The 19,894-nt window shown below is 48.0% G+C and overlaps 1 protein-coding gene across 1 annotated transcript in view; it reads right to left on the bottom strand.

The window, feature by feature from the left end:
- Positions 1-119: 119 nt before the first annotated feature.
- The window catches only part of LOC109886758 (TBC1 domain family member 15), a 56,472-nt gene continuing 36,697 nt past the window's right edge, over positions 120-19,894 (bottom strand). Inside the window, 4 exon segments of the mRNA XM_031816103.1 lie at positions 120-191; positions 193-210; positions 2,698-2,826; positions 14,064-14,264. Of these exon segments, the coding sequence (XP_031671963.1) occupies positions 120-191; positions 193-210; positions 2,698-2,826; positions 14,064-14,264 (420 nt within the window).

Genomic DNA, 19,894 nt, shown 5'->3' with positions numbered 1-19,894 from the left:
AGTAGGAGTGTCTCTCTTACGTTTTCCTCCCAGTTCCTCAAATGAGTAGGAGGTTCTCCCTACATTTTCCTCCCAGTCTCCTAATGAGTAGGAGTGTCTCTCTTACGTTTTCTCACTGGTCAACTCCTCCTCTCCTCCAGGGTGCTCTCCCAGGGGAAGTAGCCAAGCAGAAACTTCCATCCCTCCTTCCTCAACCACATGACACAGACCCTAGGAGGAGGGAAAGGAGAGACAGAAAGAGGAATGGGGGGGACAGAGAGAAGTAAGAGAGGAGAGACGGACAGCTTTTATTTCCACAGTCCTACAGTAAGTAACAAACAAAACAGGCCTAACAGAGCTTTTCCAATTTCAACTGAGCCTTCGACTTCCAACGGTCGCTTCAGAGAGAGAGGCGATGTCGGGAGACAAAACAATCTCTGAAAAGCGGCTGACCCTACTTTTCATATCTTATGTAGAGAGATACAGAGACGCATCAGATGCTGCCTTAATGAGTGTTCGGCCACAGCCACAGGCAATAGACATCCACAGGCCATAGACATCCACAGGCCATCCACATCCACAGCACATCCACAGACAGCCACAGGCCATCCACAGGCCATAGACAGCCACAGGCCATAGACATCCAAGGCCATAGACATCCACAGGTCATAGACAGCCACAGGCCATAGACAGCCACAGGCCATAGACAGCCACAGGTCATAGACAGCCACAGGCCATAGACATCCACAAGCTATAGACATCCACAAGCTATAGACAGCCACAGGCCATAGACATCCACAAGGCCATAGACATCCACAGGCCCATACATCCACAGACCATCCACAGGCCATAGACAGCCACAAGGCATCAAGACAGCCACAAGGCCATAGACAGCCACAAGGCCATAGACATCCACAGGCCATAGACAGCCACAAGGCCATAGACATCCACAAGGCCATAGACATCCACAAGGCCATAGACATCCACAGACAGCCACAGGCCATAGACATCCACAGACAGCCACAGGCCATAGACATCCACAGACAGCCACAGGCCATAGACAGCCACAGACAGCCACAGGCCATAGACAGCCACAGGCCATAGACAGCCACAGGCCATAGACAGCCACAGGCCATAGACAGCACAGGCCATAGACAGCCACAGGCATCCACAGGCCATAGACATCCACAGGCCATAGACAGCCACAGGCCATATAGATAGCCACAGGCCATAGACAGCCACAGGCCATAGACAGCCACAGGCCATAGACAGCCACAGGCCATAGACAGCCACAGGCCATAGACAGCCACAGGCCATAGACAGCCACAGGCCATAGACATCCACAAGCTATAGACATCCACAAGCTATAGACAGCCACAGGCCATAGACATCCACAGGCCATAGACATCCACAGACCATCCACAGGCCATAGACAGCCACAGGCCATAGACAGCCACAGGCCATAGACAGCCACAGGCCATAGACATCCAAGACCAGCCACAGGCCATAGACAGCCACAGGCCATAGACCACAGGCATAGACAGCCACAGGCCATAGACAGCCACAGGCCATAGACAGCCACAGGCCATAGACAGCCACAGGCCATAGACATCCACAGGCCATAGACATCCACAGGCCATAGACATCCACAAGCTATAGACAGCCACAGGCCATAGACAGCCACAGGCCATAGACTCCCAATGCAGTGTGGAGGAGCTACTGTAGCTGGCTCTGTCAAGGATGAACAGTATATGTAGGAATTAAAAGCACTGATGGGTTTATGCTGTTGCTACTCTCTTAATTAACAGCAGAGGGCGTGTGTGGTGTGTGAGATAGAGACTGTCCCGTTATATCCTGCTGTTTCAGTTGGTTCCTGGTGTTTCAGTTGGTTCCTGGTGTTTCAGTTGGTTCCTGGTGTTTCAGTTGGTTCCTGGTGTTTCAGTGTGTTATATCCTGGTGTTTCAGTGTGTTATATCCTGGTGTTTTCAGTCTGTTATATCCTGGTGTTTCAGTCTGTTATATCCCTGGTGTTTCAGTGTGTTACATCCTGGTGTTTCAGTGTGGTATATCCTGGTGTTTCAGTGTGGTATATCCTGGTGTTTCAGTGTGTTCCATCCTGGTGTTTCAGTGTGTTACATCCTGGTGTTTCAGTGTGTTACATCCTGGTGTTTCAGTGTGTTACATCCTGGTGTTTCAGTGTGTTACATCCTGGTGTTTCAGTGTGTTACATCCTGGTGTTTCAGTGTGGTATATCCTGGTGTTTCAGTGTGTTATATCCTGGTGTTTCAGTGTGTTATATCCTGGTGTTTTCAGTGTGTTATATCCTGGTGTTTCAGTGTGTTACATCCTGGTGTTTCAGTGTGTTACATCCTGGTGTTTCAGTGTGTTACATCCTGGTGTTTCAGTGTGTTACATCCTGGTGTTTCAGTGTGTTACATCCTGGTGTTTCAGTGTGGTATATCCTGGTGTTTCAGTGTGTTATATCCTGGTGTTTCAGTGTGTTATATCCTGGTGTTTCAGTGTGTTATATCCTGGTGTTTCAGTGTGTTATATCCTGGTGTTTCAGTGTGTTATATCCTGGTGTTTCAGTGTGTTATATCCTGGTGTTTCAGTGTGTTATATCCTGGTGTTTCAGTGTGTTTATATCCTGGTGTTTCAGTGTGTTATATCCTGGTGTATCTAGTTGGTTCCTGGCCCCACATTTGAGGTGTTCCTTACCCCTTTGAATATGGTCTGTTTGAGGTGTGAGATGTTCCTCATGCGTCCCTCAGGGTCCATGTTGGTGTTCCACTCCTCCGCCCCAACAGGCTCCCTACGCCGGACCACTGGCAGCACGCCAAGATCAATCTACCAGGACAGAGAGGGGGAGTATGGAAATACTGCATTACCTACATGTTACTGCTACACCAATAACACACTATAGGGAGGGAGGGAGGGAGGGAGGGAGGGAGGGAGGGAGGGAGGGAGGGAGGGAGGGAGGGAGGGAGGGAGGAGGGAGGGAGGGAGGGAGGGAGGGAGGGAGGGAGGGAGGGAGGGAAGGAGGGAGGGAACTTACTGCTACACCAATAACACACTATAGAGAGAGAGGGAGGGGACTTACTGCTACACCAATAACACACTATAGAGGGAGGGAGGGGACTTACTGCTACACCAATAACACACTATAGAGGGAGGGAGGGGGACTTACTGCTATACCAATAACACACTATAGAGGGAGGGAGGGGACTTACTGCTACACCAATAACACACTATAGAGAGAGAGGGAGGGGACTTACTGCTACACCATAACACACTATAGAGGGAGAGAGGGAGGGAGGGGACTTACTGCTACAACCAATAACACACTATAGAGAGAGAGAGGGAGGGAGGGGGACTTACATGCTACACCCAATAACACACTATAGAGGGAGAGAGGGAGGGAGGGGACTTACTGCTACACCAATAACACACTATAGAGGGAGAGAGGGAGGGAGGGGACTTACTGCTACAACAATAACACACTAGAGAGAGAGGGAAGGGACTTACTGCTACACCAATAACACACTATAGAGGAGAGAGAGAGGGGACTTACTGCTATACCAATAACACACTATAGAGAGAGAGGAGGGGACTACTGCTACACCAATAACACACTATAGAGGGAGAGAGAGAGGGGACTTACTGCTATACAATAACACACTATAGAGAGAGAGGGAGGGGGAGAGGGAGAGAGAGAGGGAGAGAGGGAGAGAGGGAGATATCAAAATACCGTGTCAAAATCTAAGAATTGAACAATGTAAAGACTCAGTGACCAGCCTGCTGCAGCTATAGAGACAACATAGAAAACAAGCTGGTCCTGGGCCTCTGTTCACACACAGACCCCACAGAGCCCCAGGACAACAACACAACTAGAACCCAACCAATGTAAAGACTCAGTGACCAGCCTGCTGCAGCTATAGAGACAACATAGAAAACAAGCTGGTCCTGGGCCTCTGTTCACACACAGACCCCACAGAGCCCCAGGACAACAACACAACTAGAACCCAACCAAGTCATGAGAAAACAAGCTGGTCCTGGGCCTCTGTTCACACACAGACCCCACAGAGCCCCAGGACAACAACACAACTAGAACCCAACCAAATCCAGAGAAAACAAGCTGGTCCTGGGCCTCTGTTCACACACAGACCCCACAGAGCCCCAGGACAACAACACAACTAGAATCCAACCAAATCAAGAGAAAACAAGCTGGTCCTGGGACTCTGTTCACACACAGACCCCACAGAGCCCCTAACAGTGAGTACACAGTTGTAGAAAATGAGGTGGAAACCGAGGTTCACTTCCTAACCACACTTCCTGCCAAATGTATGACCATACTAGAGACACATATTTCCCTCAGATCACACAAATCCACTTTTGATAAACTCCCATATCTATTGGGTGAAATACCAGTGTGCCATCACAGCAGCAAGATGTGTGACCTGTTGCCACAAGAAAAGGTCAACCAGTGAAGAACAAACACCATTGTAAATCTGCAACATCATTACACAACTGCATATGTTTACTGTACATGCCACTAAAGCCGAGAGAGAGAGAGGAGAGAGACAGAGAGAGAGACGAGAGAGAGAGACAGAGAGAGAGAGAGAGAGAGAGAGAGAGACAGAGAGAGAGACAGAGAGAGACAGAGAGAGAGACAGAGAGAGACAGAGAGAGAGAGGAGAGAGAGACAGAGAGAGAGAGAGACACAGATAGAGAGAGAGACAGAGAGAGAGAGGGGGTATCAAGTCCAACTCATGAGGGTCACGACCCCATTGATATCCATCAAAACCCCAAGCTCTGGCTGGACCACTGGTTACGTTGTGGCCGTTTTAAAATGGAAATCATTTAAAACACTATTTCTAATGTGTGTGTGTGTGTGTGTGTGTGTCATTTCTAACTCTGTGTCCAGTACTAGCCTACACACACGTCACACAGCTGTCAATTGGACGTTTGGTTTGCCAGGCCAACAACCTGGTACAATACCGTAGCGACTACACTCTGTCCTCATTTCAGACACTTAAGTCAATTGAACAGTTCTGCTCAGAGAGATAGAAGAAGAGGATTCAGCCAGAAGACAGACTAACTAAGCCTAAGCTACGAAGCGGAGAACTGTTTCCATGGGGACAGGGCTGATAAGGGGGGGGGGGGGGGTGGACTGTAAATAGGAGTCAATAATTCATGAGCTTTGTGATAAGCAGGGATGTGTGTGTGCCTGTGTGTGTGTTGTGTGTGTGTTCGTGCAGCACCATAACTATCCAACATCCAGCCAGCCAATACACAAGATAGCGCTATTTTGTTACGCCTTCATTGGAAAATAACTAGAAAGAGATTTAGGAAGAACTTTTCTCACGTCAGTGAAAATATTTTTCTGAAGGTGTGGGTTGTATAAACAGAACAAGAGAGAGTCCCATGAAGCTTCTCCATTCAGTGGATTCAGATAGTATTCAGACCCCTCGACTTCATCCGCATTCTGTTATGTTACAGCCTTATTCTAAAATGGATTATATCATTTAATCCCCCTCATCAAGCTATACACAACACCCCATAATAATGACAAAGCAAAAACAAGTTAACATTTTTTGAATTCACTGACATTTCACATTTCCAGAAGTATTCAGACCCTTTACTCAGTACTTTGTTGAAGCATCTTTGTCAGCGATTTACAGCCTCGAGTCTTCTTGGGTATGAAGCTACAATTGGCACACCTGTATTTGGGGAGTTTTTTCAGGTCTCTCCAGAGACGTCTGGGCTCTGGCTGGGCCACTCAGACATTCAGAGACTTGTCCCAAAGACACTCCTGCATTGTCTTGGCTGTGTGCTTATGGGTTGTCATCAAGGATCTCTCTGTAGGATCTCTGTGCTCCGTTTATCTTTCCCTTGATCCTGACTAGTCTCCCAGTCCCTGAAAAACATCCCCACAGCATGATGCTGGCACCACTATGCTTCACCGTAGGGATGGTGCCAGGTTTCCTCCAGATGTGACGCTTGGCATTCAGGCCAAAAAGTTCAATCTTGGTTTCATCAGACCAGAAAATCTGGTTCCTCATGGTCTGAGAGTCCTTTAGGTACCTTTTGGCAAACTCCAAGCAGGCTGTCATGTGCCTTTTACAGAGGAGTAGCTTCCGTCTGACCACTCTACCATAAAGGCCTGATTGGTGGAGCGCTGCAGAGATGGTTGTTCTTCTGGAACTGTGGAGCTCTGTCAGAGTGACCATCGGGTTCTTGGTCACCTCCCTGACCAAGGCCCTTCTCCCCCATTTGCTCAGTTTGGCCGGGTCGACCAGCCCCTGGTGGTTCCAAACTACTTCCATTTAATAATGATGAAGGCCGCAGTGTTCTTGGGGACCTTCAAAGCTGCATATCTGATCAACTTCGTATAGTGTGGCTCTTTATACAGAGGTTGTTTTAAAACAGGTAAAGTAGCATATTTACACTATCGATCTTTCTCCCTCTTTTCTAATGATTTCCACAAGGTAATAAAGTGGCCAGCCAGGAGGTTCATGTAATCAAAATCTAATTAAAAAATCTGGCGTGCGTTGCATTCCTCCGCGACTCAGAGGTTACACTCTGCATCATCAGCCAATCGAAGTGTGTGTGTGTGTGTGTGTCTGTGTTTGTGTGTGTGTGTGTGAGAGAGAGAGAGCGAGAGAAAGAGGTCTAATTTATTTACTATTTACTCACCACAGATCTATTTAAATAGTGTATAAACCTTTATTTAAACCAGGTAGATTGAGAGCACATGGCGATTGCAAGTCCTTGGTTAGATTTTCGCTGCAACCTCCCATATGTTACATTTATGCACACTACTGTACGTCTGTACTTGATAAAAGCATCTGCTAAATGGGATAGGGGATACGTAGTCAGTTGAGGACAACAGTCCAGATGTTGAAAGGGGAGACCTAGTCAGTTGAGGACAACAGTCCTGATGTTGAAAGGGGAGACCTAGTCAGTTGAGGACAACAGTCCTGACGCTGATAGGGGATACGTAGTCAGTTGAGGACAACAGTCCTGATGTTGAAAGGGGAGACCTAGTCAGTTGAGGACAACAGTCCAGATGTTGAAAGGGGAGACCTAGTCAGTTGAGGACAACAGTCCAGATGTTGAAAGGGGAGACCTAGTCAGTTGAGGACAACAGTCCAGATGTTGAAAGGGGAGACCTAGTCAGTTGAGGACAACAGTTGAGGTTAATCCACGTCGTCGCTGCCTGGGGAGCAGTTGTTGTTGAGGGTAACTGCTTTGCTCAAAGACAGAACTGCAGATTTGTCCACCTTGCCGGCTCGAGGATTTCAAACCAGAGACCTTTCTGTTACTGGTCCAACGCTCTTAAACGCGAGGCTACCTGCCTCCCCCTAACCCTACCCCCTGCCTCCCCTAACCCTAACCGCTGCCTCCCCCTAACCCTACCCGCTGCCTCCCCCTAACCCTGCCTCCGCCTCCCCTAACCCTACCTGCTGCCTCCCCCTAACCCTACCCTGCTGCCTCCCCCTAACCCTACCCTGCTGCCTCCCCCTAACCCTACCCTGCTGCCTCCCCCTAACCCTGCCTCCCCCTAACCCTGCCCGCCGCCTCCCCCTAACCCTGCCCGCCGCCCCCACTCTGTCCCGCAGACCTACAAACATCACCCCCACTCCGTCCCGCAGATCTACCGACGTCCCCCCCCTCTCCGTCCCACAGACCTACCGACGTCCCCCCCCCACTCTGTCCCACAGACCTACCGACGCCCCCCCCACTCGTCCCACAGACCTACCGACGCCCCCCCCCACTCTGTCCCGCAGACCTACCGATGTCTCCACACTGTCCTATAAACCTACTGAGAAACAAAGTTCAAACCACATTTAAGTGGATTTCTCATTTCCAGCTGTTTCTGAGAAGCACAGCGAGTGTGACTTTGCCGTTCCACTCTGGGTGCCATTCCACTGAGTGGGTTGTGTGGGGTGACTACTCCTATGTTTAGCAAAGCACATGTCATCCACATCACACTCAACCACACCTGTGGAGAGGAGAGGAGGCAAGCTAGCAGCGCGGGTTGCCTTGGCAACACTGAGAGCAGAGGGTCACTTCTAATTAAAACAGAGAGGCAATTAGAGAGGAACTGGGTGGCTGTTACCACAACCTCCTGGTTTAATGGAGACAGACGGTAGAGCTGTGTCTGCGTGAGGAAAAAGGGAGAGTATACAGTAGAGGCTCTATACAGTAGAGAGGCTCTATACAGTAGAGAGGCTCTATACAGTAGAGGCTCTATACAGTAGAGAGGCTCTATACAGTAGAGGCTCTATACAGTAGAGAGGCTATATACAGTAGAGAGGTTATATACAGTAGAGAGGCTATATACAGTAGAGAGGCTATATACAGTAGAGAGGCTCTATACAGTAGAGAGGCTCTATACAGTAGAGAGGCTATATACAGTAGAGAGGTTATATACAGTAGAGAGGCTATATACAGTAGAGAGGCTATATACAGTAGAGAGGCTATATACAGTAGAGAGGCTATATATCAGTAGAGAGGCTATATATCAGTAGAGAGGCTATATATCAGTAGAGAGGCTATATACAGTAGAGAGGCTATATACAGTAGAGAGGTTATATACATTAGAGAGGTTATATACAGTAGAGAGGCTATATACAGTAGAGAGGCTATATACAGTAGAGAGGCTATATACAGTAGAGAGGTTATATACAGTAGAGAGGCTATATACAGTAGAGAGGCTATATACAGGAGAGAGGCTATATACAGGAGAGGCTATATACAGTAGAGGTTATATACAGTAGAGAGGTTATATACAGTAGAGAGGTATATACAGTAGAGAGGCTATATACAGTAGAGAGGCCTATATACAGTAGAGAGGCTATATACAGTAGAGAGGCTATATACAGTAGAGAGGCTATATACAGTAGAGAGGCTATATACAGTAGAGAGGCTATATACAGTAGAGAGGTTGTATACAGTAGAGAGGCTAAGAGGCATATACAGTGAGAAGAGGCTATATACAGTAGAGAGGCTATATACAGTAGAGAGGTTATATACAGTAGAGAGGTTATATACAGTAGAGAGGTTATATACAGTAGAGAGGCTATATACAGTAGAGAGGCTATATACAGTAAGAGGCTATATACAGTAGAGGTTATATACAGTAGAGGTTATATACAGTAGAGCGGCTATATACAGTAGAGAGGGCTTCCTATACAGTAGAGGTTATATACAGTAGAGAGGCTATATACAGTAGAGAGGCTGATATACAGTAGAGAGGTTATATACAGTAGAGAGGTTATATACAGTAGAGAGGTTATATACAGTAGAGAGGCTAATATACAGTAGAGAGGCTATATACAGTAGAGAGGCTATATACAATAGAGAGGTTATATACAGTAGAGAGGTTATATACAGTAGAGAGGCTATATACAGGTAGAGAGGCTATATACAGTAGAGAGGCATATACAGTAGAGGTTATATACAGTAGAGGTTATATACAGTAGAGGCTATATACGAGAGAGGCTATATACAGTAGAGGCTATATACAGTAGAGGCTATATACAGTAGAGGCTATATACAGTAGAGAGGTTATATACAGTAGAGAGGCTATATACAGTAGAGAGGCTATATACAGTAGAGAGGCTATATACAGTAGAGAGGTTATATACAGTAGAGAGGCTCTATACAGTAGAGGCTATATACAGTAGAGAGGCTATATACAGTAGAGAGGCTATATACAGTAGAGAGGCTATATACAGTAGAGAGGCTATATACAGTAGCGAGGCTATATACAGTAGCGAGGCTATATACAGTAGAGAGGTTATACACAGTAGAGGTTATATACAGTAGAGAGGTTATATACAGTAGAGAGGTTATATACAGTAGAGGTTATATACAGTAGAGAGGTTATATACAGTAGAGGCTATATACAGTAGAGGCTATATACAGTAGAGAGGTTATATACAGTAGAGAGGCTATATACAGTAGAGGTTATATACAGTAGAGAGGTTATATACAGTAGAGAGGTTATATACAGTAGAGAGGCTATATACAGTAGAGAGGCTATATACAGTAGAGAGGCTATATACAGTAGAGAGGCTATATACAGTAGAGAGGCTATATACAGTAGAGAGGCTATATACAGTAGAGAGGCTATATACAGTAGAGAGGTTGTATACAGTAGAGAGGCTATATACAGTAGAGAGGCTATATACAGTAGAGAGGCTATATACAGTAGAGAGGCTATATACAGTAGAGAGGTTATATACAGTAGAGAGGTTATATACAGTAGAGAGGTTATATACAGTAGAGAGGCTATATACAGTAGAGAGGCTATATACAGTAGAGAGGCTATATACAGTAGAGGTTATATACAGTAGAGGTTATATACAGTAGAGAGGCTATATACAGTAGAGAGGCTATATACAGTAGAGGTTATATACAGTAGAGAGGCTATATACAGTAGAGAGGCTATATACAGTAGAGAGGTTATATACAGTAGAGAGGTTATATACAGTAGAGAGGTTATATACAGTAGAGAGGCTATATACAGTAGAGAGGCTATATACAGTAGAGAGGCTATATACAATAGAGAGGTTATATACAGTAGAGAGGTTATATACAGTAGAGAGGCTATATACAGTAGAGAGGCTATATACAGTAGAGAGGCTATATACAGTAGAGGTTATATACAGTAGAGGTTATATACAGTAGAGGCTATATACAGTAGAGAGGCTATATACAGTAGAGGCTATATACAGTAGAGGCTATATACAGTAGAGGCTATATACAGTAGAGAGGTTATATACAGTAGAGAGGCTATATACAGTAGAGAGGCTATATACAGTAGAGAGGCTATATACAGTAGAGAGGTTATATACAGTAGAGAGGCTCTATACAGTAGAGGCTATATACAGTAGAGAGGCTATATACAGTAGAGAGGCTATATACAGTAGAGAGGCTATATACAGTAGAGAGGCTATATACAGTAGCGAGGCTATATACAGTAGCGAGGCTATATACAGTAGAGAGGTTATACACAGTAGAGAGGTTATACACAGTAGAGAGGCTATATACAGTAGGGAGGCTATATACAGTAGCGAGGCTATATACAGTAGCGAGGCTATATACAGTAGAGAGGCTATATACAGTAGAGAGGCTATATACAGTAGAGAGGTTATATACAGTAGAGAGGCTATATACAGTAGAGAGGCTATATACAGTAGAGAGGCTACATACAGTAGAGGCTCTATACAGTCCAGGTGGGAAAGGGCAGTGTGGAGTGCAATATAGATTGCATCATCTGTGGATCTGTTTGGGCGGTATGCCAATTTGAATGGGTCTAGGGTTTCTGGGATAATGGTGTTGATGTGAGCAATTACCAGCCTTTCAAAGCACTTCATGGCTACAGATGTGAGTGCTACGGGGCAATAGTCATTTAGAGAGGTTACCTTTGCGTTCTTGGGCACAGGAACTATGGTGATCTGCTTGAAACATGTTGGTATTACAGACTCAATCAGGGACATGTTGAAAATGTCAGTGAAGACAACTGCCAGTGGGCCAACACATGCCCGGAGCACACGTCCTGGTAATCCATCTGGCCCCGCAGCCTTGTGTATTACGTTGGCTACGGAGAGCATGATCACACAGTGGTGATTTAGCTCGTCTGGTAGGCTCATGTCACAAGCCCTGCCACATAACACGAGCATCGGAGCCGGTGTAGTATGATTCAATCTTAGCCCTGTATTGACGCTTTGCCTATTTGAAGGTTCGTCGGAGGCATAGCGGGATTTCTTATAAGCTTCCGGGTTAAGAGTCCCACACCTTGAAAGCGGCAGCTCTACACTTCAGCTCAGTGCGAATGTTACCTGTAGTCCATGGCTTCTGGTTGTGGTATGTACGTTCTGTCACTGTGTGGACGACGTCCTCAATGCACTTATTGATAAAGCCGGTGACTGATGTGGTGAATTCCTCAATGCCATGGGAAGAATCCCGGAACATGTTCCAGTCTGTGATGCAAAACAGTCCTGTAGCTCAGCATCTGCTTGATCTGACCACTTTTTTTATAGTGCGAGTCAGATGCTTCCTGCTTGAATTTTTGCTTGTAAGCAGGAATCAGGAGGATAGAGTTGTGGTCTGATTTACCAAATGGAGGGCGAGGGAGAGCTTTGTACGCGTCTATGTGTGTGGTGATCAGGTGATCTAGATTTTTTTTCTCTCTCCGATTGCACATTTAACATGTTGATAGAAATTTGGTAGAACTGATTTCCCTGCATTAAAGTCTCCGGCCACTAGGAGCGCCGCCTCTGGGTGAGTGGTTTCCTGTTTGCTTATTTCCTTATACAGCTGACTGAGTGTGGTCTTAGTGCCAGCATCTGTCTGTGGTGGTAAATAAACAGCCACGAAAACTATAGCTTTAAAACTCTCTAGGCAAGTAGTGTGGCCTGCAATTTATCACAATATACTCTACTTCAGGCGAGCAGAATCTAGAGACTTCATTTCGTGCACCAGCTGTTTACAAATACGCAGACCCCCCCCCCCCCCCCCCCCCCCTCGTTTTCCCGGAGTGTGCTGTTCTATCCTGCCGGTGCAGCGTATATCCCGCTAGCTGAATATCCATGTTGTCATTCAGTCACGATTCCGTGAAACATAGGATATTACCGTTTTTGATGTCCCGTTGATAGGATATTCGTGATCGTACCTCGTCTAATTTATTGTCCAATGATTGCCCGTTGGCGAGTAGTATTGACGGTAATGGCAGCTTTCCCACGCACCTTCTGTGGATCCTCACAAGGCATCCTGCTCTGTGTCCTCTCTTCCTCTTGCAAATAACGGGGATGTTGGCCTTGTCGGGTGTTCGGAGAATGTCCTGTGTTGTTGAAGAAAAAAAATCTTTGTCTAATCCGAGGTGAGTGATCTCTGTCCTGATCTGTGGTTAGAGCGTTGGACTAGTAACCGGAAGGTTGTGAGTTCAAACCCCTGAGCTGACAAGGTACAAATCTGTCGTTCTGCCCCTGAACAGGCAGTTAACCCACTGTTCCTAGGCCGTCATTGAAAATAAGAATGTGTTCTTAACTGACTTGCCTGGTTAAATAAAGGTAAAAAAATAAAAAATATATATATATCCAGAAGCTCTTAGTCTAATCCGAGGTGAGTGATCGCTGTCCTGATGTCCAGAAGCTCTTAGTCTAATCCGAGGTGAGTGATCGCTGTCCTGATATCCAGAAGCTCTTTGTCTAATCCAAGGTGAGTGATCGCTGTCCTGATATCCAGAAGCTCTTTGTCTAATCCAAGGTGAGTGATCGCTGTCCTGATATCCAGAAGCTCTTTGTCTAATCCGAGGTGAGTGATCGCTGTCCTGATGTCCAGAAGCTCTTTGTCTAATCCGAGGTGAGTGATCGCTGTCCTGATATCCAGAAGCTCTTTGTCTAATCCGAGGTGAGTGATCGCTGTCCTGATATCCAGAAGCTCTTTGTCTAATCCGAGGTGAGTGATCGCTGTCCTGATATCCAGAAGCTCTTTGTCTAATCCGAGGTGAGTGATCTCTGTCCTGATATCCAGAAGCTCTTTGTCTAATCCGAGGTGAGTGATCTCTGTCCTGATGTCCAGAAGCTCTTTGTCTAATCCGAGGTGAGTGATCTCTGTCCTGATATCCAGAAGCTCTTTGTCTAATCCGAGGTGAGTGATCTCTGTCCTGATATCCAGAAGCTCTTTGTCTAATCCGAGGTGAGTGATCTCTGTCCTGATATCCAGAAGCTCTTTGTCTAATCCGAGGTGAGTGATCTCTGTCCTGATATCCAGAAGCTCTTTGTCTAATCCGAGGTGAGTGATCTCTGTCCTGATATCCAGAAGCTCTTTGTCTAATCCGAGGTGAGTGATCTCTGTCCTGATATCTAGAAGATCGTTTTTTGCCGTAAAATACAGTTGCAGAAACATCATGTACAAAATAAGTTACAAATAACACAAGAAAAAAACCACATAATGGCACAATTGTTTGGGCGCAAGTAAAACTGCTTCCATTACTTCCGGCGCCATTTTTAAGTTCCAGAGTGAGTGTATGTGAGTATGTGCGTTCATTCCCAGTGTCTACTCTGACTCACCCTGGTGATAACCTCAAAGCCTGGTTCCTCCAGCTGGTTGATGTCCAGACCAGGTATGGCCTCATTCAGCAGGTCAGCCACCTCCCCGACAGGCCTCTGCTTCAGTAGCACCGTGTCTGGACTCCGGAACGCATCAAACAGGTAGTTGGTCACCTTGGAGAAACCACCCAGCGTAGTGGTGACTGGGTCCTGAGAAAACTTCTGTTGGGGAGGTGGGGGAGGAGAGAGAGTTGGTTGGGGGAGAGAGGGAGTAAAGCGGAACAGGGGAGAGAGAGAGAGGAGAGAGAGGGAGAAGGAGAGGGAGGAGAGAGTTGATTGGGGGAGAGAGGGAGTAAAGCGGAACAGGGGAGAGAGCGAGAGAGTAGAGGAAAAAGGAAGAAGATTGGGGGGACGAGAGGAGAGAGGGAGAAGGAGAGAGGGAGGAGAGAGGAGGAGAGAGGGAGAAGGAGAGAGGAGGAGAGAGGGAGAAGGAGAGAGGAGGAGAAGGAGAGAGGGAGAAGGAGAGAGGAGGAGAGAGGGAGAAGGAGAGGAGAGGGATGACAGGGAAGAGGTCATGAAGGAGGTCATTGTTAACGCTGTGGCACCAGACAGATGTAGTTTATCTGCAGTCTCATTATAAACACTAAGATGACACAAGCTTATTTTAGCCATGCTATTTTCACCTTAAAATAGGTGTGAAATGTTACATTAGGAAGTGCCCAGAGCCAGATGACTTACTGCACATTTTAACTTTCGATTTTCATCAAAAGCAACGTGTGAAAGCATCTCAAAAGCACAACAGCATCGGTCATCATCTCAGACGCCCAACCTAGTAGCCCCCCCCCCCCCCCCCCTCCCCTGGCCCCCCACTGCCTGGAACACTTTCAACTCTCCAGACTGCGTACTCTTACACTTTCAACTCTCCAGACTGCGTACTCTTACACTTTCAACTGTCCAGACTGCGTACTCTTACACTTTCAACTCTCCAGACTGCGTACTCTTACACTTTCAACTCTCCACACTGCGTACTCTTACACTTTCAACTCTCCAGACTGCGTACTCTTACACTTTCAACTGTCCAGACTGCGTACTCTTACACTTTCAACTGTCCACACTGCGTACTCTTACACTTTCAACTGTCCACACTGCGTACTCTTACACTTTCAACTCTCCACACTGCGTACTCTTACTACGAAGAAGTAAAAGCCAACAATATCACATCACCAAGAAAACTAATGCTTTTCAAGGACTCTATTATTTTATTTTTACTCTCGCTACAAAAAGTACCACAGGAATCAAAGACAGAAAAGAGGCCAATCTATTTCTCCTGACGTTGGTTACCGGCCGGCTGAGACGCTGCTCATTCATCTTTGCAATTGGATATTTTTTTTATGAGTCACATTAGAAAACAACATTCCAGCAGCGTTAACCCCTTTTGAGAAGAGAGGCCACCCAATGTTATTAGCAAGTCAAGGCTCATTAGCTTCTCCTCCACAATCCACTCCTCCTGCTCTACTAAATGGCTCCTGTAATACTGATATAGAGCAGGAGAGAGGAGGCTGGGCCGGGAGGGAGGCACCCTGAACCTTAATGATAATGAGTACAGTACTCCCACTCAGACAGGCAGCCTCGGCAGCCAAGCTAATGTCTATGAGATGTCGCTGCTATTCCATAACACAGTCGGGATCTAAAACAAATGTACCACCACAGTTAGGCCTGTTATCTGCCCACAATGCATTACCAGACTCTGTTAAAAACATGCCCCCGGTTGGTTGGGAGGGAGCTGAGGCACGGCCCACGTTTAATTATAAAGGATAACACTGAGACCTGACGGAGGTTCTATTTCAAACAGGGAAAAAAATGATTTTTTATTACAAGAGTCAGAATGTCAACGAGAAGGCCAATAGATAAATGATACGCAATTAAAAGTCCCTGAGGCGACCTAAAAAAACAACTCCTGCCAACTATTCCCTCTGTCCGCTGGCCATGTAGCCTGGTGCTGATGGCGTACGAAGTTTATTACCCAGTTCTCCTCTATTGTACCCCCCCCTTTATTACCCAGTTCTCCTTTATTGTACCCCCCCCCCCCTTTATTACCCAGTTCTCCTCTATTGTACCCCCCCCCCCCTTTATTACCCAGTTCTCCTCTATTGTACCCCCCCCCTTTATTACCCAGTTCTCCTCTATTGTACCCCCCCCCTTTATTACCCAGTTCTCCTCTATTGTACCCCCCCCCCTTTATTACCCAGTTCTCCTCTATTGTACCCCCCCCCTTTATTACCCAGTTCTCCTCTATTGTACCCCCCCCCTTTATTACCCAGTTCTCCTCTATTGTACCCCCCCCCCTTTATTACCCAGTTCTCCTCTATTGTACCCCCCCCCCCTTTATTACCCAGTTCTCCTCTATTGTACCCCCCCCCCTTTATTACCCAGTTCTCCTCTATTGTACCCCCCCCCTTTATTACCCAGTTCTCCTCTATTGTACCCCCCCCCCCTTTATTACCCAGTTCTCCTCTATTGTACCCCCCCCCCTTTATTACCCAGTTCTCCTCTATTCAGAGCATGTACCCCCCCCCCCCTGTAACCCCCCCTTTATTAACCAGTTATAGTGCACTACTTTAGACCAGAGCCCTATTCCCTATATAGTGCACTACTTTAGACCAGAGCCCTATTCCCTATATAGTGCACTACTTTAGACCAGAGCCCTATTCCCTATATAGTACACTACATTAGACCAGGGCCCTATTCCCTATATAGTACACTACTTTAGACCAGAGCCCTATTCCCTATATAGTACACTACTTTAGTCCAGAGCCCTATTCCCTATATAGTACACTACATTAGACCAGGGCCCTATTCCCTATATAGTACACTACTTTAGACCAGAGCCCTATTCCCTATATAGTACACTACTTTAGTCCAGAGCCCTATTCCCTATATAGTGCACTACTTTAGACCAGAGCCCTATTCCCTATACAGTACACTACATTAGACCAGGGCACTATTCCCTATATAGTACACTACTTTAGACCAGAGCCCTATTCCCTATATAGTACACTACTTTAGTCCAGAGCCCTATTCCCTATATAGTGCACTACTTTAGACCAGAGCCCTATTCCCTATACAGTACACTACTTTAGACCAGAGCCCTATTCCCTATATATGTCACTACTTTAGACCAGAGCCCTATTCCCTATATAGTGCACTACTTTAGACCAGAGCCCTATTACCTATATAGTGCACTACTTTAGACCAGAGCCCTATTCCCTATATAGTACACCACTTTAGACCAGAGTCCTATTCCCTATATAGTGCACTACTTTAGACCAGAGCCCTATTCCCTATATAGTGCACTACTTTAGACCAGAGCCCTATTACCTATATAGTGCACTACTTTAGATCAGAGCCCTATTCCCTATATAGTACACTACTTTAGACCAGAGCCCTATGGAACCCTATTCCCTATATAGTGCACTACTTTAGTCCAGAGCCCTATATAGTGCACTACTTTAGACCAGGGCCCTATTCCCTATATAGTGCACTACTTTAGTCCAGAGCCCTATTCCCTATTTAGTGCACTACTTTAGACCAGAGCCCTATATAGTGCACTACTTTAGACCAGAGCCCCTTTCCCTATGTAGTGCACTACTTTAGTCCAGAGCCCTATGGACTATAAAGGGGATAGGGTGCCATTTGGGGCATATTTCATTTTTCCTACCCAGGCTTTCAGAGAGTCCTCATAAAACAAACCAACAAATATGCTGCTCTCATTAAGTCACTGCCCTGCTCAGAACAAACTCATTAAAATAACTGCAGAGTTGTTCTGTGAACCCTGATACAGTATAGAGCCTGGCTGGGAGGAGGGCGTACAGAGCCTGGCTGGGAGGAGGCCGTACAGAGCCTGGCTGGGAGGAGGCCGTACAGAGCCTGGCTGGGAGGAGGCCGTACAGAGGACCGGCTGGGAGGAGGCCGTACAGAGCCTGGCTGGGAGGAGGGCGTACAGAGCCTGGCTGGGAGGAGGCCGTACAGAGCCTGGCTGGGAGGAGGCCGTACAGAGCCTGGCTGGGAGGAGGCCGTACAGAGGACCGGCTGGGAGGAGGCCGTACAGAGCCTGGCTGGGAGGAGGCCGTACAGAGCCTGGCTGGGAGGAGGCCGTACAGAGCCTGGCTGGGAGGAGGCCGTACAGAGCCTGGCTGGGAGGAGGCCGTACAGAGCCTGGCTGGGAGGAGGCCGGCTGGGAGGAGGCCGTACAGAGGCCGGCTGGCAGGTGTACACTAGGGTGTGAGGGGGCAGGTGTACACTAGGGTGTGAGGGGGCAGGTGTACACTAGGGTGTGAGGGGGCAGGTGTACACTAGGGTGTGAGGGGCCAGGTGTACACTAGGGTGTGAGGGGCCAGGTGTACACTAGGGTGTGAGGGGGCAGGGGGCAGGTGTACACTAGGGTGTGAGGGGGCAGGTGTACACTAGGGTGTGAGGGGCCAGGTGTACACTAGGGTGTGAGGGGGCAGGGGGCAGGTGTACACTAGGGTGTGAGGGGGCAGGTGTACACTAGGGTGTGAGGGGGCAGGTGTACACTAGGGTGTGAGGGGCCAGGTGTACACTAGGGTGTGAGGGGCCAGGTGTACACTAGGGTGTGAGGGGCCAGGTGTACACTAGGGTGTGAGGGGCCAGGTGTACACTAGGGTGTGAGGGGCCAGGTGTACACTAGGGTGTGAGGGGCCAGGTGTACACTAGGGTGTGAGGGGCCAGGTGTACACTAGGGTGTGAGGGGCCAGGTGTACACTAGGGTGTGAGGGGCCAGGTGTACACTAGGGTGTGAGGGGCCAGGTGTACACTAGGGTGTGAGGGGCCAGGTGTACACTAGGGTGTGAGGGGCCAGGTGTACACTAGGGTGTGAGGGGCCAGGTGTACACTAGGGTGTGAGGGGCCAGGTGTACACTAGGGTGTGAGGGGCCAGGTGTACACTAGGGTGTGAGGGGGCAGGTGTACACTAGGGTGTGAGGGGCCAGGTGTACACTAGGGTGTGAGGGGGCAGGTGTACACTAGGGTGTGAGGGGGCAGGTGTACACTAGGGTGTGAGGGGCCAGGTGTACACTAGGGTGTGAGGGGCCAGGTGTACACTAGGGTGTGAGGGGCCAGGTGTACACTAGGGTGTGAGGGGGCAGGTGTACACTAGGGTGTGAGGGGGCAGGTGTACACTAGGGTGTGAGGGGCCAGGTGTACACTAGGGTGTGAGGGGGCCAGGTGTACACTAGGGTGTGAGGGGGCCAGGTGTACACTAGGGTGTGAGGGGCCAGGTGTACACTAGGGTGTGAGGGGCCAGGTGTACACTAGGGTGTGAGGGGGCCAGGTGTACACTAGGGTGTGAGGGGCCAGGTGTACACTAGGGTGTGAGGGGCCAGGTGTACACTAGGGTGTGAGGGGGCAGGTGTACACTAGGGTGTGAGGGGGCAGGTGTACACTAGGGTGTGAGGGGGCAGGTGTACACTAGGGTGTGAGGGGGCAGGTGTACACTAGGGTCTGAGGGGGCAGGTGTACACTAGGGTGTGAGGGGGCAGGTGTACACTAGGGTGTGAGGGGGCAGGTGTACACTAGGGTGTGAGGGGGCAGGTGTACACTAGGGTGTGAGGGGGCAGGTGTACACTAGGGTGTGAGGGGGCAGGTGTACACTAGGGTGTGAGGGGGCAGGTGTACACTAGGGTGTGAGGGGGCAGGTGTACACTAGGGTGTGAGGGGGCAGGTGTACACTAGGGTGTGAGGGGGCAGGTGTACACTAGGGTGTGAGGGGGCAGGTGTACACTAGGGTGTGAGGGGGCAGGTGTACACTAGGGTGTGAGGGGGCAGGTGTACAC

The sequence above is a fragment of the Oncorhynchus kisutch genome, unplaced genomic scaffold (assembly GCF_002021735.2).
Source record: "Oncorhynchus kisutch isolate 150728-3 unplaced genomic scaffold, Okis_V2 scaffold743, whole genome shotgun sequence".
NCBI classification, from domain to species: domain Eukaryota; kingdom Metazoa; phylum Chordata; class Actinopteri; order Salmoniformes; family Salmonidae; genus Oncorhynchus; species Oncorhynchus kisutch.
This window is presented reverse-complemented; position numbering and strand designations above follow the sequence as displayed.